The 24,379-nt window shown below is 37.6% G+C and overlaps 1 protein-coding gene across 2 annotated transcripts; it reads left to right on the forward strand.

Moving 5' to 3' along the window:
• The first annotated feature begins 275 nt into the window (after positions 1–275).
• OMA1 (OMA1 zinc metallopeptidase) lies at positions 276–22,540 on the forward strand. 2 transcript variants are annotated; one of them, XM_072867961.1, is made up of 9 exons: positions 282–460; positions 1,453–1,981; positions 2,415–2,643; positions 3,711–3,884; positions 3,980–4,087; positions 5,709–5,837; positions 10,226–10,300; positions 12,211–12,360; positions 19,855–22,538. In XM_072867961.1, the coding sequence occupies exons 2-9, from the start codon at positions 1,473–1,475 to the stop codon at positions 20,071–20,073; spliced, it is 1,593 nt and encodes a 530-aa protein (XP_072724062.1). In that variant the 5' UTR covers positions 282–460; positions 1,453–1,472; the 3' UTR covers positions 20,074–22,538. The 2 variants fall into 2 exon arrangements, with proteins under 2 accessions (XP_072724063.1, XP_072724062.1); XM_072867962.1 differs by lacking the exon at positions 3,711–3,884 and having other exon boundaries at positions 276–460; positions 19,855–22,540.
• The last annotated feature ends 1,839 nt before the right edge of the window (positions 22,541–24,379 follow it).

Here is a 24,379-nt window from a genome sequence, read left to right on the forward strand (position 1 = left end):
AAGGGGCCTAAAGCTCTGGCTCAGGACCCCTTAAAAGCGACACAGGAATCAGGGCCATCCCCAGCCGTGAGGTGCGGCAGGGCAGCGCACGGGCCTCACAGCAACACCGTGGGTAAAGCCAGGGGAAAGGCAACGCAGGAGCAAGGACGGGAGCAGCGTGGCTCTGCGCCTCCGGAAGGGACGGCCCCGCTCGCCGCCCTCCACCGCCTCGCCAAGGCCGCCCTGGCCACCACAAAATGGCGGGTCCGGGCGCCTCGGCCGCCCCGCTCGGCTCGCGCGCGGGGCTCGAGGCGGGGGCGGGGCCTCCACAACGGCGGTGGCGGGGGGAGGCGGCCCCCTGAGGGACGGGGCGCGGAGCCCGGGAGCGCCCGTCCCGCCTCCCGCCCTCCGCCGCGGCCCGGCATCGACGGCGTCTCCGCGTCGGTCTGGTCTGACCCCTCCTCCTCCGCCTCCCGGGGTGGTGAGTAGGGGAGCCCGGTGGAGGAGAGCTTTCCCGGAGCAGGGCCCAAGGACGTCCAGCTGTGACGGCGGCCAGAGCTGTCCCCCCCGCCCCGGGCGGGCGCCGCAGAGTGACACGTCTCCCTCTCCCCGCCCCCCCCCCCCGCGTCCCCTCACGTGTGCCCATATCACGATAGTCGCACGAGCACCGAGGTCGGGTGGTTGCTTGCGTGCGGGATGCCGGGCGCTGAGGGCCAGCAGCCGAGGACAGCACCCAAGGGTGGCTCGGGGCCTCAGGCCTCTGCCAGAAAGGGAGAACAGGGAAAAGGCGGGTGGAGCCGGCGGTGCGGTTCCTCTCACTGAGAGGAGCGGGGGGGCGCGGGGGCCGCTGATCGAGCCAGCGGGTGAAAATGACCGCCGCGAGGCCCCTCAGCGGGGGTGGCCGGGGGCCGAGGCCTGCCCGGCGGAAAGGCGTTTCCATGCCCCCGGAGTACGAGGCTACCGGCTGGGAGACACTTGGTTTCGCTGTGTGGAGTCGTTTTGTGTCTAGGCCGGGTGCAGCAGATAGGCACGCTGCCTTCAAGAGCAAAATAGCAGATAGGCATACTGCGTTCAAAAGCAAAATATTAGCAAAATGTTCAATAGATCCCGTTTTTCCTCAGTATGTATGAATGGCACCTGTGGCAAGGAGCCCAGCACGGAAAGGTGGTGATGCACACATGCCTTCCACAAGGGACACCTGCAGTCATTCTGATCTGGTGGTAATAAAAGCAAAAGAAAAAAAATCGCACTTTGTTTTGTTCTCAGTAATACAAGACAGTGGCTTTTTCACACTTGAAAGCAGATTGGTACCTTAAAACTGTAACAGGATGCAGTTGTAACTGTGATATTTTTTGTGCAGTGCAACTGTTGGCATACAAATACACGGTATCTGTTCAGATGAAGTAATGTTTTAGAGTTTTGCATTTGGGTGGTTTTCTTAATACCTCTATGCTATTTTTTTCTTTGTTTCAGGGTAACCAACCAAATAAATTATGAATATCATCTGTGGTCCAAAGTTGCCGGGCAGGAACTGTATTTTCTTTCATTTGGCTTCTTTGACCAAGCAGGGGCAATGCAATAATCGCTGTAGGTCTTATGCAGGATATTGCCGAACTCAAGTCAGTTGTACACGAGATAGATGCCAAAGGCTGGATTTGAGTGGAAATACTAGAAACTGTTTTTTGACTGGAAGCCCTGACTACTACAAAAACTTCATTGGTAAAAGACTGAGGTGTCTTTTGAATGTCTCAAATACAGAAGTATACAAGAATGCACACCACAGTTCGGGAAGGTTTTGCTTGCAGTCTTCTCGGCCGCTGGGGGAGAAGACCACATCCCTCCAGATCAGTTCTGCAGGGCAACTCCCACATCATTTCTCTGCTTGGAACATTCAGATCATCAGGTCTTTTCACACGTCACCATCATTTCAGGCTGCACCAGTTCCTTTTTTCTGGATTATTGTTAAGCCAGCTCAGAAATTATTTGCTATCATTCTTGGCAGGTAAAATACTATCTTACTTCCTCTCTCAGTGTAAGACCCCTTTATGCAAAGATGTGTGCATGAGTTTGTGGAGAATGGTAGGTGTATTTGTAGTGTTTTCATTTTAATATCTGTGTAAAATTTTGTAGGCCTGGGGCCTAGGCTGACAGTTTGCTCAACAAGAAGTTGTTTCTGTTATCAGAGGTGTTAGACGTATCTTTTGCTCTTCTCATTCTCATTTATGTGTGGTAGAGGGAGATGAACCAAGACACTAAGGGGCATTCCTCCTTCTCCTGTGGGAGGGAAGAAATGGAGTGGAGTAGAAGCCAATTAGAGTATAACCTTCCATAAGCTCTTACATGAAGTGAGACTGTAATAGAGAATACAGCAAGGGCAGACACTAACAAATTCATTTTTAACTCTGTCCTAAGTTGACACTGTTTGTATCTTACAGGAGCATAAGAAATTGGTGGAAGGCACTTCCTCCTAATAAACGGGAACTTTTTAAAGAAAGTGCAAGGAAAAATAAATGGAAGATACTCCTGGGTGTTAGTAGCTTAGGAGTTTTATTTGTTGTGTTTTATTTTACCCACTTGGAGGAGACACCCATCACTGGGCGCGCTCGACTGTTGGTGTTTGGAAAAGAGCATTTTAGGGAACTGTCACAGATGGAATATGATATGGTAAGATTGTTTTAAAAAAATCGAAATACTCTAAAATTGTTAATGCTTTATTTTAGTGATGAGATAGTCCAATTAATGAGATGGGCAAACAAACCTAGTGGTGTCCTAATAAGTTTTTAATTTCATGCTCAAAACCCTGCAGAGCACCCCCATCAGTTCCTCCCTCCTCTTGTCCCCATCCTTTTAAAGAATTCTCTTTCCATCAGCAAACCATTCAGGGACACATGATGGTTAAAGAACACATTATACGTATGTAGCAAACATTTCTAACTGTGTTATTGTAATATAACATGAAAAATAAAATCTGGTAGAAGCAATAAAAGCATAGATAATAGGTACATGCTCAGATCTGTCTCATTTTCTGTGCTGATTTGAGCATTCTTTGGCACTTGTTTAAGGTCCTCTCTTGTAAGCTGTTGCTTTCTAAGGTAGTACTCTCCACCTGCATTTGATTCTACTTCATTTTTTTCATTGGATCAGCTTATTTTTCTTTAATTGCTTTCTTTTAAACTGTCCATTGCACTAATTTCTGTAACTTTGAGTTCTGTGATTTTCTGTTCTGAAGTCAATGAAACTTGATAATCCATATACAAATGTCACTGTATTCCTGTCCAACAGAATGTGAGATAAGAACATAACAAAAGAAGTACAAGGATATATTCAAATGACATCTTTTGTATAAATTTGTCCACCTTATAAATTACAGCAGAAATATACAGATAAGGCAAAATTATAAATTCAAATGGAAATTCAGGAAGATATAGAAAGGTTTGCCAAATTGTGATGCCAAGCTTACCTGTGTATTAGGAAAACGCCAGATACAGGAGGCTGTAGGACCAAGTTTATACTATCTTATTTTTGATCTGTGGTCAGTTTACTTCCTTTTAAGTTTATGAATGCTTACCTTGTGGGTCTGAAAGCCTGAATCTAATATATTGGCTTTGGCTATATGAAAGAAAAATGTATTAAAACTTAGATTTAACTCGGGTGTGTGTAGCCACTAAATTAGTTTACCAATTAGTCATTTACTGTGTGTTTGTTCTGCATGGCAATCAACTTTTTTTCAGTGGATGGAGGAATTCAAAAGTAAAATGTTACCCGACACAGATGCACGCTATCAGGTCGTGGAGAGAGTTGTTGGTCATTTATCTGAAAGCAATAAGGACATCCCACAGGTCTCGGCTCTCAAGTGGGTTATCCATGTGGTAGACGAACCAGGTGTAAATGCTTTTGTGCTTCCAGTAAGTTGAACTCAATACAAAAATTATTAGTAATATTGAAACAGTGTTTTATTTGTGTGTCTTCTACTTAATTTTCATTCTCTTTTTGTTTACAGAATGGCCAAGTGTTTGTTTTCACTGGATTGCTAAATGCAGTTTCTGATATTCATCAGCTGTCTTTCATTTTGGGACATGAAATAGCTCATGCTGTGCTGGAACATGCAGTAAGTATTTAAAAAAAAGCTGTCTAAAATTATTAAATGAATTCTAATGGCTTTAATTAAGATTTTTCCTATCACTACCAACCAAAGTTTATGTGACTCTTTCTAATTAATGAAAAATTGAGTTTGAAATGAGAGTATTCTGATACAGTATATCCTTATTACTCATGTAGTACTTAATAGCTATCAGAAGCCCTGTAGTAGTTAGTGTTAGCACAAAGTCTGCCGGTGCTTTTTTCATAACTGTATGGATGGATTATGGCTCACTATTGACAATCATTTAGAACTTGGTCTGGAGTGCCTGTCCTCCTGTAGCGTAGACATAAGGAACTAGAGGCACTCAGCAACTCGGTTTGTTACTCCTAGGCTTGTTAATATCTACAGAAGTGGATATACTTAATAAATTATTCTAAAATATATGATATTTTTCTTACAATAGCACACAGTTTTAGAATGCCAGACTCCAGAATGGCTGGAGCTTGATTCTACGTTTATAGATGATTGCTTTCACAGACTTAATTTTTCTGTGTCTTGACAGGGATGTGTTGAAATTGGTAGTTCTTTGCCATTTGAACAGAATGGATGTAATAATTTTGTTGTGCTTTGTAGGTACAACTATGAAAAAAGAGGATGGTATAGAAATATGGCTCATACTGTTCTAGATTGGCATGATTTGCTAGAAAGTGCTTCTTTGCTTCCAAGTAGATTTCTTTCTGTGCATGTCATTGTAAAAAATTGTATTCATTACCTATCCATCAGTTTGAGAAGACGTAATGAGAAGCCTGTAAACATAAAGATCCTGCTAAAATTGTAAAGTTAACCTGGAAATGGGCAAATACATTTTAAAGGCAGTGGAAATACAGGAGAATTGCTTTACTGCATCTTGTATAATTTTGGATAAGCAACATCTCACATCATAGTTTCTTGGGCTTAGTTGAGCCAACTAACTTGTTAAACTTCTAAAAAAAAAAATTTCTAATAATAAAAAGAACTTACCTTGTTTGTATGGAACCTGTGTCACCCAGCTGGCATAGAGAAAAGTATTGCATGATCTGGCTTGTAAGTGCTCAGATAAATTTGTTGCATGTCAAATAGAGCTCTGAAAACCAGAAGAATTTCAATTTCCTTCTCAGGTTCTCTTAGTTTCTGAAACTAAAGGAATGCAACAGAAAATAAATAATAAATATATTATGCCTAGTGTCCCCTTATCCCATTAGTGTTCCTGTCTAAATGATGTCTGTCTCTTCTCAGATTAATGTAAAGAACAGTCTTCTGGGTCTTTTTATAGATTTTTTTTTCGTTCCAACTGAGGTGTTTCATGGCCTTTTTACTAACGAACTCTGTCTGCATATTGCCATCATCTTATCTCAAGCTTTGAATCTCTCGAATTGGGCCAAAATGTATTTGTTCTGGCTGTATTTATGCAGATGGTGTGGATTCTAGACTGAAAGTACCTTGTATCCAACTGGACTTTTTTGTGCAAGACGGCAAGCTTGTGCTTGCCCTGTTCCTGTGGCTGCATAGAAAAAAAAATCAGTGATTTTTACAGCGTTTCCAAATTCTATTATGTTCTAAAGAAACATGAGACAGTAAGGAATGAAAATGGGACAATTTCTGTTTGCAGGCAGAGAAAGCCAGCCTGGTTCACTTCTTGGATTTTCTATCACTCATCTTTCTCACTATGATTTGGGCTGTCTGTCCCCGTGATAGTTTGGCAGTTGTTGGCCAGTGGATTCAGAGCAAATTGCAGGAGGTAAGACTGACGTTTCGTATTATTCTTCATGAGTTCCATGGGAACACCTTTCTAATCTTGGGGAGGTAGTACCACTAAATAGCATGTTTGGGGGAAAAAGGCAAGAGGAGAACTATTGTAAGCAAAAATTAATATCTGAGTGGTTTTGAATGAAATATGTTTTTATAAATCTGCATCTGCTTTAACTGATACATATTTTCATTTGTCATCTTGAAGAACTTTAGATCTCTGTAAATGATTGGATTTAGCTGAACAGGCTCTGAGTACCTGCTTGCCAATTAAGTTAGATAATTGTCATCTTGAAATGTAGCTCATCCTTTAAAGTTGTATATGTTGAAATGCCATGTTTTTATTTTGAGTAGTTGTCAAATTGTTTCTAAACCAAATAAGACATATGGAATTCTTTAAGTACGTTGTTAGTGGTAAGAATGGTTTCCAAGATAAGAAAATTGAGAATCTAAACACTCTTTAAAAGTATAAACCATGCTATAATAGAACTTACTGAAATAATCTTTTCAGACAGCATACATTCCAATAAAGTAAAATTCAGAGGCTTTATGGTGCCAGTTTTCTTCAGCAGTCTAATTTAGTCTCTGCCTCCGGACAGTTACTGATCCATTTCTTTTTTAAAAAGTGGGGTTTTTTTTAAAATAAATTTTGCTTACATCATAAAACTTGAATGTGAATTTAAGTGAAAGAGCTCTTTGGTTTCTTTGATTTCTCTTGATGCTTTCCCTGAGATTTCCCCCAGCTCCTCAAAAACATAAATTTAAACATAACCAATCTGTTTTGTTAGTTCTTATGCTAATGGGTAGATGTGTGGATTCTGAACATAAATTATCTCTAAAGAGCTTGGATATTTGTACAAGTAGCTAAGAAACCAATACATTGATGAATGCTAGCCAGCATTTTGAAGAGCTGAAGTTGGAAAAAGCAAAGTGTGAATCAATCCTGAGACTGCTCATAATTTAGACAGCAAGGTTTATCTCCCTGTCAGCATCTTTTCTGCTCTTCTAGGCTAACTGCAACTGATATTTTGGCATCATGGATTGGAGTTGTGCTTTAGATTGCAAATGGAATCTGAGTTTAAGCTCGTAGTCCTAGTGTGCTATAGGGAAGATCTCTCATACATGAGATACTGTACAGTAATGTCCTGGTTTAAAACTCTGATCAAACTCGTCTTCAGTAATATTAAACATAGCCATCTGTAATGCAGAATAAATAAGTGATTAATGCTGGTAAAGCTTTCATCCTATATTCAAAAGATGCTGAATAGAAATTTTTGTTTCTGTTAGTCACCCAGGAGTGCAATGTCTGTTTCCTCCATTCAACACTTGCCTATTGTGCTTACGTGAAAATGAATCTTTCTGCACACTTTCTCAGGATGTTTCTTTTCCTCTTCTTCCATAACTGTATTTTACTTTTTAAAGTTTTAGCACCCCACTCTATGAAAGGGTTATTTAAGCCACATTGCAGTACTTGCTTCTGTTTCAGTATTTGTTTTTCTTTTATGTCCTCAGAGGCTTAACTTTTTTACGTACTGACTATTGTTTATTTTTTATTATTGACTATAAGTAGTTTCCAGTGACCCTTTGTAGGCCTTTTGGCATGTTAGCTCCAGTTCTTTTTTCTCCAAATCTAGTGAGTTTGCTTGCCTTAAATTGTTAAGCTCTCTTATGGGATTCAGTCATGGTTGTTCTTTAGGCATGTATTTCTGAACTGAAAGATGTTGGCTTTGTTTTTACACCAGCAGTTATTTTATATGGGAATGAAAGCCTAGGAATTATTCTTGGAATAGCACAAAGCAGGACTCTGAGTTTTACTCATGTCCTGCACACTAGTATGTACAGATACAGTACTTCATATTCCCTTTCTTGTCCACCTCACAGCATCAGATTTGTATTTCATGTGGAAACTGTTATTTTTGGATAGTCAACTTACCTGGAACTTCTTTTTCTTTAACATACACAGACAGCTGTGGTAACTGATTTGAAAAATCAAATCTGTCTTCTTTGTTATGTCCAATTTCTGAGAAGGATTTTAAATCAGAGTTTGAAGATCTAATTTTTCATTCCAGCATATTCACAAGAGATTTTTTTTTAAATTCATTTTTCAGTAGCAGATAAGTAGTATTGTGCGTTAGATGCCTCAAGACCCTTTTACGTGACCACTGCCGAGACTTCATTGGCTAGAAACACACTATGAAAGAGTGCCCACGTTTTCTCAAGAGATTCAGTTTATTTTATAGTTTTAATTTTAGATCTGAAGAAGAAACACACAGAATTCTCAAAAATTGCAGAGTACACATTTAAGTCTCTTATGTGTTAATGAAATTTTGGTAATGATCAGAACATAACAAATCTGGAACCCTGCTTGGTCATAAGCTATATCTAGCATAAGAATTGCTGTATGGAATCACATCAGAGTCTGTTTAGGCTCGTATCTTGTCTGTGACTAGCCAGTAGCAGATACATAGAGGAGAAGTAAAGGGAATAACAGCAATTATAGGGTCATAATTTCTTCAGATGTCATCCCTCCTTCCACAGCCTGCAGCATGGGTAGGTCCTGAACTAGAGATTGCATTAGTGTTGTGTTTATTTTTAAAAATACAGCCACATTTTTGCAGGCAGTATTGGGATAGACTTACAGGTAAATAGTCATACCCTAGTGCTTAACTGTAAATGCGAATAAAACTATTTAAGGGATAAGAGTTTAAATGCTGATCTCTTTATTACCATCTTCTTGCTGCCCCAGATCTCTCTCTCTAGATGGTCGATTAGACACCTGCATTCTGACCATCAATTTCCTAGTTCTTAAACTTCTGCAAATCTTTTTTGAGATGGATGCTACCCCTTCTTGTTTAAAATTGTTGTAAACCTCCTAGACAAGAAAACTGCAAGTGGTTGTAACTGAAGAAATAGAAAGCTGCCTGCTTGTGTAAGCCTCTGCTCCAGTTAGTGCTTTAGGTAGTCCTGTTGCCTGTTACCAGTTTCATTTCCCTGTCTGAGAAATGTTTACTAATTAAACAAATAGTTTATCTGGCTAACTGGGAAATGGTGCTTCAGGAATATATGACTGACTAGCCAGGGATATCTTTGCTGTTTAGTGAATATATGCACCCCAGTAGACCCAGAGCACTTTTCAAGGCAATAGAAATGTGTATTCCACTTCAAATAATGACTTTATCATGAGAGGATTTTAAAAACATATTTACAATTGCAGTGTTTAAGGTCTGTAAGGAAACTAAGAATTTAGAAAGTGACCTCATCTATGCTTACTTACAAACCAGCGTATTTGGCTTTAAAAAAACCTGTAGAGGATCAGCTTTGGTTGGCTTTTATTTTTGACCTAGTAAAGAAGAACTGTCAGTACTACTTTAGAAAGAAGCAAAAAGTTACAGATACCTTATGTACTCAAGGGATTGGACCACTTCTTTTGGTGCTCTTCATTTCTGTCTGTTTTGTCTTTTTTTTTTTTTCCCCCTGGAACTTATGAGGAGGACATATTTTTATAACCAGATAAAGGGCTGATAAAACCTTTTTCGCTTCACTAACCTTGCACATCCCCATTCTTCAGCTGATATTTCCTAATTGATGCCTAAGCCAGAATGTTGTGAAATGTTCCTTATCTCCGCAGGAGCAGGCTGTTCTAACAAGTCCTGATTTGCATTTACCATAGCTTGATATATTAGGGCAAGGCTGCCCAAATCTATATGAATTACATACTCCAGAAGATACTGGTATATATGACTAAATAACCATTTGAGAAAACTACCACTGTCTCTTAGTGTGTGTTAATTACAATGTCATACCCTAGAAAAATGGGAGAGGAGTTGGTCAGATTTATGTCTTCTAGTTTGATTTCTCAAGGGCAATTTGCAACGTGTGCTGGGGGACAATTATGACAAAGGAGTGATTTCTGCATTAAAATGTTTATGGCTACATTCCATACTGTGGGCTGTTTACCATACAAAAAAGATCATACCAGATTTAAAGACAGTTGTCATAAAAGTTTAAGGGAACCACTTCAATTCTTTACATACAGTTGATACAACAAAAATCTTAATGCCAATAAAAGTGTGAAGTGAAAAAATTCTTGTTTAAAGTTGGCATTGACCCTTTAGTTGCTGCAAAATGCTGTGAGACTGACTGATGAGAGGGGCCATGAAAATATGTATAATTTGAATTAATTTCCACTGAATACAGGGTCAATGAATTACATAAAATGGAATTAAAGATTACATTAAGAAAATTAATACTGATCACATGCAATGTGAACATGATCGATAAACACCATTTCTTATGAGAAGGTTAGAAAAATAGCTACAATGCTCTAGCTTTGTACACATTCAAAACCAAGAATGAGAGCTTTGATGTGCTTCTTTGCAGTTTATGTTTGATAGACCATACAGCAGAACATTGGAGGCTGAAGCTGATAAAGTGGGACTTCAGTTTGCAGCAAAGGTAACTACAACTTGTTTGCTTTATTAGCAATTTACCAGACATTTTTCAGTTTCTATTATAATCAGAGGGAGTTTCACACTTCATACAGAGGTAAACTGTGTGTGGGAGGGTTCCCAAATTTTTAAAGATATGTAGATTAAAGAAGTAATGGGAAATAAAACAGTTTGTAGGGAAAGACAAAGTCATTCTGGCTAAATTGTATGTAATAAAATTTGAGTTTGTAAAGTTCCGCATTATTAACTGCACAGTATACTTTCTATGTAGTTTATTACTATTAGAAGCAAAAGCTACATATTTATACAGAGGAGAATGCCAAATAGTGAACTTCTGTAAGTAGGATCTATTTAATTGTATGTAAAGATATAAATTGCCCTTTAGATTTTTGTTTCACTTAGTTTCCATCTATTGTGAGAAGTTCTGAGGAATGCTTTACTATATTGTAGTGCACCTAAAATATTCTGATCTATAATATCTATTCTCATAACAATACAGTAAAATGTAAGCACTTTCTGATATTGTGATTGTTTTCTGTGATTGCTGATATTTATGAAGTATATCAATATTGTTCTGGTATTTAAAGATTTAGTCTAAATACAGCCGTAAAAATAATATGGCTTTGCTAAAGTAAGGCAAAAATTTGGTCGGAAACTACTCAGCATTTTTTTCATAATTTCTTTTTTTCAGTCACTTTTTTTTGTCCCTGTGGATTTTAATTCTAAATTAAAGAAAGTGAAACAACTCTCACTTCTAGCTAAGTGCAATAGAGCTAGACAAGTGTTAGATAACTGTGAGAGCAGCACCATCTAGTGTTAATATTTCATAAGGAAAATTTCCTTTTCTTAATAATTATTAATATTTCTTCAAGGAAGAGTTTTTAAAAGTAACTTTAATTCTGGGATTGAAACTGCATTTGTAGTTTAAAGTCATCTAAGGGAATAATACAATCCCTGAAAAAAATGTAATTGCTGTGTGGGTGCTCGCTGCTTTGTAATACCTAAGATGTAGGGCCATACCAGAAAGAAGCAAGCAAAGTGGTATCTCAGCATTTCTCTGCTTGTGCAGATAATCTTTTTATAATAATAATTTAAAGAAATAAATTAAAAGGATAAAGTGCCACTTCTGTATTTCTGGGGGGAAAAAAAAAGCCATTTTCCTACCTTCTGAGTACTCATCTCTTTTTCTCTTAAACAAATGAAAATTAATGTAAGAAATCTTGTTCTTTTTTTCCCCTCCACTTAAATGCATATATTAAGGAGTCTGGTGATATACAAATGCCGTTCTTAAAGTTAGTGTTCCATGACTTTCTGTGGTTAAATATATACTTCTATGGAGAGCAATAGGAATTCCACAGAATTACTATTTTAATCTGTTGTGGATTACACAGATCACCCTTGAAAAAGGCAGTGTAATCACTTACAGAAAAGCCTGTGCAGTTCATTTTTAGAGATATTTAAGTATGAATTATTATCACTTTATATTTTTTACTCTAAACTTCTTCCTGTAAATTTGCCTAAATCTGTGGAGATGATTAATTTGTCCTGCTGCTGTACTGTGTCTAGCAAATATAACTTAGAATGAGCAGCTGAGGTTTTTTTTTTTTTAAAGAACAAGTACATGCCAGAAATTGTGAATCTGTTTTTCTGCGGAATTGTCTAATTCAGGTGTAAGTTTTTTAAGATCGGTGGAATTACATAGATGTTAAAAGGAACAAATCCACTGTCTATCTGGATGAGTTTTACTGCATTTAGATATTTTAGAACAGCCTTTTCCTGTCAGGGATGACGGCGACCATCTAAACAGGCTTTAGAGGTTTAAAATTTAAGATGTCTTTTGTAATTCAATATCTATTAGAATGTGTATTGTATTACTTCAAAAATATAGTGGTGTATACGTTTCCTTTCTGTTGTCAGGCTTGTGTGGATGTACGAGCAAGCAGTGTATTTTGGCAACAAATGGAATTAGCAGAAACCATTCAAGGGCAGCCCAAGTTACCAGAGTGGCTCTCCACACACCCTTCTCATGAAAATAGAGCGGAGCACTTAGACCGGCTTATCCCAGAGGTGAGCAGAGTTGAAGGAAGTGTGTCTTTTTCTCTTGGGAAGGTTGCCAGGATTAGTTTGGTATTGATTCACGAGCTACTTTGGTATTGATTCACAATCTATTCTTTTAGTGTCGTGCTTATCTTTCTCTTTATCCTTACAGAAATTTTCTGTTACAAAGCTCTCAACCTTAAAGGTTTTATTAAAAGAGGAAAAATTAAGATAGCACAGGTAATGTAATTATATGTAATTATATTCTAGGGGGTTTTTTGTTTTCTGATTTCTGATCGAAGTGTGGTATTTTTGCTTTTGAATGGCCTTCCTGGTACAGATGTGACAGTGTCACAGTTCTCCTCCATTCTTTTCTCTTTTTTGCCATTTTGGAAGCCAGTTTTTAAGTTGGATCCCTAAACCGTCTTGACTTCTCTTGCTTTGGTAGCTACCCCTAGGCTGTCAAATAGAGAATGCTCCATCCTATCGGATCTCTCTCACTGATGTGGGATTGAATACACCTCGAATAACTGTGCCTCAGAAGAATGTCAGATCCCCAGTAGAAGATTTCTTAATAGCCCTAGTTATGATAGGTCTCTGTAGATTTTGCAGCCTGCTTTTTTCTTCACATCTCTGTTCCATCACATTAGGGAACAGATTTTACCCCACTCCAAGGAACTTCAGCTAATTCACACAATTGTCCATCAATCTGCAGTCTTTTCTCTGTTTTTTCTTTCTGATTTCCTCCCAGAGGAATGCCAAGTGGATAGCTACTTGGGGATTCTCTTCATTTGATGTGCTGCTCGCTGGTAGCTTAAGAACACAGAGAACTGTTCCAAGTTTAGTAATCTTAGTTCGTTTACGATTTCTTTAAATAGTGGGGGTTTTAACTACAGAAAAATAGCATGGATTGTTTTTTGCCTGTTTTTTTCTTTTTAAAAGATAGTGTTAAAGCACTTTGCAACAGCACTGTTTTTCAGCAATCCTAAACTGTGTTTGGAAATTCCCTTTCTTATAACCAACTGGTAATTTCTTCTTCTTCCTCCTTTTTTTTTAAACTCTCAGTCGCTTCAAGTCTTTCTCAGTTCCAGACTGTAAAGGCAGTTGAAGATTTATTGGCAGAGGAAGCACTAAAATGCTGAGGTGTTTGCTGATTTCAAAGGAGAATAAAAGATTTTCATGAATCCTTTGATGAGAATGAATGCAGTAAATATTCTAAATAATGGCATAAATCAAAATCAACATTAGGGGTAGGAGGTTGGAGACTGGCGAGACTGAATATTTTAAATTAACATACACGAATTCTGTACTTTGCAAAAACAGGTTGTGAGACTATTTTGATGGATTTTCTAACACATTAGAGCAGCAGAATGGAAAATGATACTTGTGGAGCCTCAATTTTAGTTAAATTGAACACAAAGGGTTCAGGATCCTTTATTTTCATACAGTTATTATAAAGGCTTATAAAGTGGTAATGAAATAAATTACTTATGTTCTATCTACCCCAGGACTGAGCAAATAAGTTAAATAACTGAGCAACTGTGTAGAACTGGCAGTTGTGTTATTTCTGTCTTATCTCTTGTAGTTTAGCAGGTGGAGCAACCTTCATCTTTTTATAGCCACGCTCACTTCCAAGAGTGGTGGAAGCTAGGAAATTTTCTTCCAAAAGATCATTGAGGAAGAGATGTTTTCATTTGCCTTTTACCTTAAACATTATTTGGAGTAGGACGAGAAAGCAGGGGCTGAAGGCTTCCTGTTTTTAACAGAAGTTCAGTAGATAAGTGAGGTTAATACTACAAAAGCGGAATAAAAATGAAAGAAGGTATGTAGAGGTGTTGTTGGAGGCTTCTTGTCGGAAGCATTGACTCCCCTTCATCTGAGAGCTGCCTTCTTGAAGCTGGATCTCAGGCATTTAAAGGGAATCCCAGGGCTTGGTTGTTGTTCAATATCAGCACCTTTTTGTTTCATTGTTCACATGCTTAAAGCCTTTTAGAACAGTATGTTTACCATATATTAATGGCCATTAGATATTCAGAGCCCAGGGGGAGAAGCCAGATTTTGAAAAGGGCCTTTTTATCTCTCTAGTATCTCTCTGTGAAGAAACTGTACTTCTTAGAGTCGGTATCAGATCCATCGTGAGCAAGAAACAAGGGTTTAAATCCTAAAAAAAACCTCTCTGCTGGGTTTTACCTTTGTACTTGACTTTGAATATTACTTCAGTTGAAATTGCCCTTCCTCTGAAGATATGAATGAAATAGGTGGGTTTGTGTTAAAGATACTGATACAAATATTGTGTTTCATATGCTGATGGTTTTGAAGCTGAAATGGTTTTCAGGACAATATAGTATCTATTATTAGATCAGCTACTGTAGCTGGGGGTAATAGGGACAAGTTTTTGGACTTCTCGGGCCACACAGATTTTTCTCTACAGACTTCTAAGCAAGTTCACAATAAGATGCGATCATATAAAGTGAGGATTTTTCTTCAGGTAATGAAATGGCATGTCTCAATGAGGTGACTTAACAGTCTCAGGAAATGTAAATTAAAGCAGGAATATCACAGGGATTCTCTTTTCACATAATTAAAACTCATTTGATTTGCTCTTTGTCTTTTAAAGATCTTGCATCTGGTTTTCTGAACGAGTTGGAAGCTACAGCCAAGCTGAGGAATTAGTAAATTAGAGAGCTATAAGCAGTTACAAAGTGGTGTGTCCTGGGAAGGAAATAAAGGAAATGAAAAAGATTTACCATGTTTTTAAAGGATTTCCCCCTCAGACTGGGAGAGATTTGGATTGTAAACTAGGAAAACAGAATATTCTGTTCAATAGGAAACTGAAATCTCCTAGACTTCCTACGTGGAAGGTGGCAAGACGCTCAGTAAAGGCCTATGCATTTTATTTTCAGAAAAAGAAATCTTAAAATAATTTGTACTAGCGGGAAGGATGCTTACCATTGTTCTGGAGAGAAAAATTGTGGAAGTGTAGTGCCAGAGAGGAGCAATAGGATCTTCTAGTTCATCTCTGAACCTTGTATTTTAATGTTCTCTGACTTGCTACAGTTTGTCTACCTTTTTCCTAGTATGCTGTCCAGATAGAACACTGTACATCAGTTGAAGCCTCAGCTATGCTGAATAAAGCAGAAGGTTATCTACTGAGCCTTGCCTGCAACACAAAAATTTATCTTGACGTGACATTTGCGTTTTTGGCAGCATGTTGTTGGCTCAGATTCCATTTTTGATTCACTGTAACTCCAGTTACCCACTCTTTCTTGTGGAAATGCCGTGTTGAGATCATTTTGAGAGTAATACTAAGTTGGGATATGTCACCTCTACCACTTCTCTTTTGTTTGCTAGGTCAATCAGCTTGTCAAAAAAAAAGTTAATTAATTTACTTTGGCAAGATCTGTTCTTGTCAAATCTGCATTGGCTGTTCATTATTTTTGTTTGGGTAGTTATTGCTTATTCCTCAGTCTGCTGCCCTTTGGGATATTGAGGATACATTTATTTTGTTCCCTTTTCAAAAATGGGTTGGTATATTTGCCATTTCCTTATGATGTGAAGATTACTTCAGATAGTTCTAGTACTAGAATATATTAATTAAGCCCTATCAATGTGAAAACTTAAAGGAAAATATGAATAAAAAATACTGACCTGTATTTCTATCCTCTCCATAAGGTTGTTAAATATTTTGTCACCATTTTCCTTTTCTGTGCCAACAGAAGCAGTAGAAGATTTGAAGTATTAGCATTACATAAAGGTTACTTTTCTTCTCTATCAAGTAACAAATCTACACATTCTTTTAATCATCTTTTTACTACTACTTCATTTGTAGAACCTGTTGTCTTCCCTATGCCTGCTAGTTGTAATTAATTTTGCAACTCGGCATTTCTTCTTTTTTTTTGAAATTTTTTTTCTTTTTTTCCCTACATGCTTGTGCTATTTCTTAGTTTTTTTGAGAATTGCAAGGTCAGAGCATAAGTCAGCCCTGCCGAGGTAATCGCAGTTAATAGACAAGAGACTGTAACCCTTGGCCTGGTTTGCGGACAACAGAATGATGTGGCTTTTATAGTGAGAGAGCTGACAGCCTGAGAGGTAGCATGCACTCCAAAAGACTGTAAGGGGTCGAGATGCAGCAGTTAGCCTGGTATCAGTGACAGTGGTGAAGGATTAATACTGAGAGCTAAAAATCCCTTTTTTCTATATTTGTCTCTGCTGGTAGGCTTTATATGAAAGCAATAGGATGAGGCAGACCTCCCTAATTCTTATACCTTCCCCCCTCCCAGCACATTGCAGGAGGTGACTGCAATTGTATTGATAAGAAAAACAGCTTCAGCTTTGTTACTTACAAGCAATAGTTTTGATGTTTTATTTGAGATCTCCTGAACCAGTAAGCATGCAGGTGGTCTTTATTCTAAACAGCAGTACTTCTCTCTTAAGGTTAACCTGAAAAGAACAGCATTAAAGTACTCTCAGTTCCTAGGTGAATCTACGTACTCACCCTAGCTAGTTAACCTTGGCTCAGTTCTGTCCATCTTCTTTATTGAGAACGCTCTTCAGTATAAACAGTCAATGAAACATGTTCTTATTATAATATCAATATGCATGTGCTTCGTTAAGAATGCTTTTACTTGTCCTCTTACCCAAACTGTCAAAAACAAATTTACTTGAGCAATATTAAATTACTGGATTTGAAGCTGCTAGTGATTTTGAAAGTACAGTACGGCTGACCATGTTGGGCTGTTTGATCTTTCAGGAAAAATTATGTTGTAAGCTCCTCAGCCTGTTACTGGCATCTTAATAATGTTACAGAGCTACTGGCACAAAACAGAACAGCAGCGGTCAACTAAGCCAGGGAAAGAACACCTTCTAATTAGGGTTGAATGTTGCATGGCAGTCACATATGTACATACAAAGACTACTTTCACTAGAGTGTGTAGTCATAGCTGTCTTTAACAGTGAGATGACATGTCAGCATAGCTTTCCATTCTCATGATTGTAGTCTTTTTAATGGCATGCGAGTTGATGGTGTTGAATAGGTGCCTTCTACCTCCTTGGACAGCTTTATATCTAGCAAGAACGCAAAGACATCCAGAGGGTAAAAATGTTAACTCTCAAGTATTGTTTTTTACCTTTGCTGTTGTGACTTTAGTATTTTAGATAAGTGAAACCATGAAAATAGGCCAGGCACTATATAGCCAAGGAAACCAAAGATTTCAAATTGCTAAATTAGTTTAAAAGAGGATTACGTTGCCCTTTCCAGGATACAGCCTAAATCTTTGTATTTCCATTTGCCTTGAATAATGCTGCTTGACATTAATGCAGTCTTGCAGCAGCTTATGTTCTGGAAGGGAACAAGAGAAAACTCTTGGTTTGTCATAAATGTCAGTTTAGAAATTAATTGGTCACTGAAGCAGAAGAGTGTTCAGCGGTACAGCTACATTTGGTGACTACACGGATGATCATGCTGTAGAAAAACAAATCCCGAAAGCTTTATTCATATTTTTTTAGAAGTTAGGGATATTTGCATGTCTAATCCAGACTTGTGTATCCAGTAATTTGAATGTTACATTTCAGCAAGAAACAGCTGGAGAAACTCTTGCTACATTCCTGGAATGCATCTTTTTCCAAAACCAGTTGTTAAATTTAAATCCTATTTGTTTCTAGCCATTTACAGCAAACTCTTTATCAGTTCACTGTAGTAAAGTTAGGGAGAAATATGTTTTGGTACCTCCTTATATAAAGAAGCTCTGCTCTTCTATTTTAAAATCTGCTGTAGTAAGATGTTCCCAGTGTCTCCTGTGGAGGAATACTAAATTGTTTCAAAATTATGGGCAAATACTTATGCATAAGTGTGCTGGAATATTTGATTTGATATTTCAGCCAAATCTGGTGTATATAAAGCAGATTAAAATTTCTGCTCTGTCTTTTAAGGACTGCTGTGAAGACTGTGTTACTTTCTTCTTCCTCTTTAGTCCATCTAGAACAAATGAATCCACCCACGCTTTCTGCTAACAATCCCTAGTACTGGTCAGGAGGCACCTGGCTACAAATCAGGTCAGGTCTGGCCATTACTTTTCAAGAATCCACAGTTATGAAGAGAAGTGGAATAAAATATACATTTGAACTTATTTTCCCATGAAAGGATTAAAAATAAAGCTGAGTGTTAATCTGCCCATAGTTTTATACTGTCAATTGTGGCTAAGATACAGATAATACTGCATAAAAGTGACTATACCACGGTGACCGCTGATTAGTGCTAAATAGCAGGATAGTTTTTGACTTGGTGCTTTCTTGGTGTTTCATTTTGCAAGTCTTGAAAAAATAGTTCTCAGTGGAGATGTAGAACCCTCTAGAATTCTACATGTAATATTTTGGTATATGATACAGAGGAACTTGCTTTTCTTGATTAATTTAAATGGATCTTGTAGGAGAATCCATGAATAGTAGTAGATCTGAGTACTAGTAGATCTGTGTACAACTGCTTGCAAAGTACCGCATCGGACTTAGTTGTGTGGTATCCATTGTTAGCTCTAAAATGAAGTGCCTGGTTTTTTTTGACTAATTAAAGTATGTCCAGCTTCGTTGCAATGAACACCAACTTAAGCATCCTTTAAAACAGCTGACTTCAAACTGTTTTGTATCAATTTCTCCACGGTGCCTTTGAGACATGAGATTCATCTGTTGTCATACCTTTCTCAGATTGCCCACAAGGCAGAAGGATCGGGAGGAGTGTGCCTGTGCTAATGGATTTTGATTCTCTGGGAAATTCTTTGGCTCCCTTGTGCCTCTACTTTCTAATCTGTAGAATGGAAACAGTGGCACTTACTCAGTGATGAGGACTAATTTAAAGTTTGGTCTCTTAGTGCTAATCTTTTCATCCAGATAAATGTTTACCTTCTAGAGACATTGTTTTCTCAGAACACTTGGAAGCTGTGTATTCAGATGCTTCTTGGAGATGAGATCACTTGTGTAACTGGCCCTTAACTATACTGATCAACCAGGTGGATTTCATGTACTGAACAGTTAAATGTCCATTATGTTACTGAAGATTTTTCCCTCCTTTTTTTGAGTCAGACATCTATATATAGCTACTTCAATAATAGAACATATCTGATGAAGTAAATTATTCACAGCCCTTTTTTTCTTGGTGCAGTCATTTTAATTTACATGTGAATGTAAATTAAAATGTAAAAGGTACTGATGTGAACAAGTATGACAGAATAGTTGGAGAACTTCCTATTTATTTATGCTGTACCTTTTAGAGTATCTGTTCTTTGAGAGACTGACTGTTAGAAAATGGTTTTCATTCTTCATTTTTTTCCCATTGTTTTACCATACTGCTACATTTCTTCTCAGGAATTCTTGGTTTCTGTTAAAAAGTTGTTCAGTAACAACTCAGACTCAGTATTATACTCCCTAAGCTTTGTGTACAAATGCAGACCTTACTGGAAAGCCAAATCACTGACTGAAACCTTTTTTGTTTTTCTTATTTAAATGAGCTTGATTTGTTTTCCTATGTATTCACAGGCTCTTAAAATCAGAGAGCGCTGCAATTGCCCATCTCTTTCTGGACCAGATCCTCGCCTCATTTTCAAACTTAACATGCAACATCTCCTGAAATCGTCTAAAGATCAAGAAACCCCACATTCTACAAAGCAAGATCTCTCAAAACCAAAACTGGATTTTCCTCACACTCAAAAAGTGGAAGATATGCCAGTAACTTTTGCAGTTAAACCTACAAACTAATTATAATAATTTTCACTTTTTATGAAACTTGTGGTTGCTGAACGTCTGTCTTATAACGCAAATTTGTCTTTGAACCATAAAGAAGATGTAGCCACTCATATTCTATGTTTCTTTTATGTGATCTCTCACTCAAAGCAATAAGGAACCATGCCCACACAAGAAGAGCAGCGTGTTGGAGCAGAAAGTTTCTTATTCATCAAGAGTTACTAAAATAAATCACTTCTCAGGGGAAAGATAATCTCGTACAATCCAGTCACACAGTGTAATTTTCAGCTTTATCAGGCTCACCTTGATCAGAGGACAGATGAGCCAGAAGCGTCCCTAAAGCAGAGGAAAAAGTACAATTTTCATCACTTAAGTTGTCTGGTTTATCTTGCTATAATAGGGGTTAGATCTATTCAGCTTCATTTGAGAAATAATGAGGAGAGCTTACTGCCTGTTCTACATATAGTATGTTTAAACATATTAAGCTGAGGTGCGGTAATAGCCTATGGGCTAGATACACCCCCACTTAATTAGGTGGATTTACTGCTGGGATTTTTCTTCTTTCTAAGGTATTTTAGAATATGGATTGATTCAACATTTTTCTTCAAAGCAACCTGAAAGGGTTGCACAAAGTTCATTTTAAAAAAGGGGTTAAATAATTTTCAAGGAAGTCTTTCTTCTGAAAGAAACACTGGATAAGAACCATAGTTTGTAGCACTAGAATGCTTTGCAAGGATGGCTGTTGTCTTTTTTATATGATCAGGGTGCCTCATCAGAGGGCAGTTTTACTGCAGTGACATTTGATTTGGATCTATCTGTTTGGATAGAAGTGATTGCCAATGTGGAAATATATTACGTAGTAGACAAATACAATAAGGTTTCTTGACTGCACAGCTTTCGCAGCAGTACCTCATCCTAAAAGGTGACTTCTCTTCAGGAAACAGGCATCTAATGCTGAGCATCCCCCCCCTTCCCCCCAATTCCTCTGAAGCCACACATTTTATACCGTGGAGACCAATATGTGCAATATAGGTAAAGCTATGCCTTTCGTGATGGGCTAGCCGTTATAGCCAGCATGTTAGTCTTTATTTGCACATTTGAGTTATCAACTGCAAAGCAAGGATGAAAATACTGAAATGTCCATCTTCCAGGAAGATGTAAAAAGAGGTGGCAGTGAATGAAAATAAAAGGCAAATCCTGTTCCTTTATCTGTTAAGATGTATTTGCTGTTAGGTGTTTTGTTACTCACTTTTATTAAAACAAAAATCTGCTTTGTGTATGGTAGGGTTTTACATGAAGGGGACATTCACAGTATTTTACAGTGGATTGTATTTTGAAACATTCTTTTTTATATATGGAGGGGGGGAGACTTTATCATATTTCTTCAATTAAATCAGAATGCAAGCTTTTAAAAGGAAAAAAAAAATAACCTATTCAGTGCTGTCAGTGAATATAGTTGGAAAAAAAGATGGTGAAACAAGTAATTCTTTTACTGACTTCAGTTGGTGAACCAGGGTCCTTTGAGAAACACCAGCAACTACCTACCTTATCTCTATTCAGAGGTAAGTTGATGTGTCTGTAATGTGTGTGATTCTAGGTCTGATTATATAGGTCTAGATTGGCTGTATATTGCTTACAAGCTGTTTTTAAATCTCTGCTCAATACTACTGGCAAGAGGCAGAAGGTCCAGCCTGACCATTATTCATCCATCCATTTTTATTCTTAGTGACAGGAGTTTTTGTAACAGACGTTCAGTGATGTGTTGAAGCATTTGGACATTGTCACCTGAAGGTAAGCAGAAAAATACACCATTTAGATTTCCCTGTGGACCTTATAGTTTATACTGCAACACCAAGACCCCAATGCTGCTGCCTCTCTCTCGCTCCAGTGTCAAAGCTTGTTTTGTTATCCAGGGCTGCTGGTTGACATGCAACTTGATGCTTATGTCTGTTAGGACTAAGGAGAACACAGAAGAGTTTTTACAGCATTCAAGATGAAGTCTGAAACTACACAAGTTTCATATTTCTACTGTCTGTTTTAAGTGGCTAAAGTATTGCAGTGGAATGCTGGAGATGCAATTTTTAAGTTCACCAAGGGAGATTTTTTTTATTTGTATGTAAGTGGTCTTGTAACCATGATCACGGTGATGTGAGAGAAAAGGTTTCAAGGGAGAGGTAATACCTTATATTAGGCTGATAAAGGGCTTATGTACTTTTTCAAACTATACTGGTCTAATAAAATATATCTCTTGCCTTACAAACCTTACATATGCATGCACACGCATACGTGTGTGTGTATATATATATATATAAAGTGCACACACAAACACAAGAGTTAGGCCTCTATGCTAAACTGCTATAAAGTCCAAAATGGGATGTTGAAAATTTAAGTTTTTACTTTATATCTTGGATTATCCCTCATATTTTTCTCAGGTACCTTGGGAAGTGTTTTTGCTTTCTGCTTCTCTTGTGTCCAACACAGAAAACGCCTTGTGCTCATCTGCCTCTTGGAGGGCACTTTTTCCTTAAATTCTTACTGAATACTATACATTACATCTGTCTATATTGTTAAAGTATTTCCTTTTTTCTTTCTTGAACAGAAAAATTACAAAAAAGTTGCTTTCAAAAGGTTTGGAAAGTCATAATAAAAATGGCACTTTTAAAATTAAAGAACATATAATCATTTTAAGTTTTGTGTGTATATATAATATATTGTATATAATATATTAATATAATATATAATATGTTAATATATAAAACCTCTAATATGTTAATAGACTATCAATAATAATAATTATAATTTCAAAATATATTCCTTAGGAAGATACTGTGATTGCAAGCTCCTGATGATCTGTAGAAACTTTTCATTGCAGTTGTGTAACTTAGCATGTCACAGGAAAAACAGATTTAGAAGTGTTGTTGAAGGAATTCAGTACTTGAAAGATGCATGTCATACAAGAGGGAGAATAGTGGCTAAAGTGAAAAAAGGTAAGGTAGATCAGTAAAAATGCATCTGCAGTTCCACCACCAGTAGTGCATGCTATACTTCACAGCTTCTTGTTGAAAGATTAAATATATAGTACAAATTTCACAATCTCTTAATGCTTTTACTGTAGTGGGAGTGTTGAGAGATTTGATAAGCAGGGGATGTGCATACAAGGCAGTCCTGTAATAAAAATGGCTCCTTATAACTTTTGGGTTGTCATGTTTACTCTTTTTTTTTTTTTTTTTTTTTAAACTTGAAATACATAAGTGCCAGGAAAGCAAAGCAAACAGCTGTTAGAATGCTCTTTGTTCTTGAATTCTGTTTGTAGTCATTAAAAGAAAACAATCCTGCAAGCTTGGTGCTTTTTTTCATATATTATACAGGCTGCCACAGCTTTTTTTTTTTTTTTTTCAGTGTGGTGTTGGTTATCTCAAAACCTCTGGTGGAAAAACTATTTCCAATATAGTAGTCTGTTGTAAGCTATTTTACTGCCATCAAAATTCTCTCTGCTGAAAATCCTTGTTGTTTTTCCAGATCTTTGGAGCTTTTGAAGGGGGAGCAGGATGATCACAATGTGTGGTTGGTAATACAGGTAGCAGGATAAGACTCTTCTGTCAGCAATATGTTGGGGCTTCTTTAGGTTTCCAATCCATATTGCAGAGTGTGGTTTAGTCACCCACAGTAAGGACTGATATAAATAAGTTGCATTTCTAGATCACTTGAAGCACCTCATAAATACTAGTTAAGTTTTTCTGTAATACCTGCATAGGTGGACTTTCTAACAGTTTTGGAGATACTGAAGCTCAGTGAGATAGTGATTTTAGCAAACCTTCACAGAAGATCAGTGAAAAAATCTGGGGCTAGAACTCTGGCATTCTGAATCATTCCTTGGCTTACTACGGCACGCTGCACACTGTCTGCGTGTCTAAAACCAGAGTCCGCATAGCAAACTGAAGTGATAGGCTTTGAGTGATTGTTACATTTATACAGCTTGTCACCTTTCAGTGTGTATCTGCAGAGGTTGGATGTACCTCTTTATGTATACTTGACTAAGATACAGTTATTTGTTCTTGATGTTGTTACTTCTTAACTACTTTCTCTTATGCGTGAACTGGTTATTGTTTGGTTACTGCCCATCATCACTAAGGAACTGATGCCTGTATCTGTTGACATGGTGGTTATTTAATCTCAAAAAAAGTTTAACCTCAATTTTGTGGTTCCACCACAAAATCAGGGTTTGTTGTGTATTTACTGTCACATTAGCTGTAAGATAACTCTGCATAAAAGTTGGCTACAATTTTTCCTTTCCTGTGCCTCCACTGTGCTGCAGGTGTGT

Source organism: Ciconia boyciana, chromosome 7 (assembly GCF_034638445.1).
Source record: "Ciconia boyciana chromosome 7, ASM3463844v1, whole genome shotgun sequence".
Taxonomy (NCBI): domain Eukaryota; kingdom Metazoa; phylum Chordata; class Aves; order Ciconiiformes; family Ciconiidae; genus Ciconia; species Ciconia boyciana.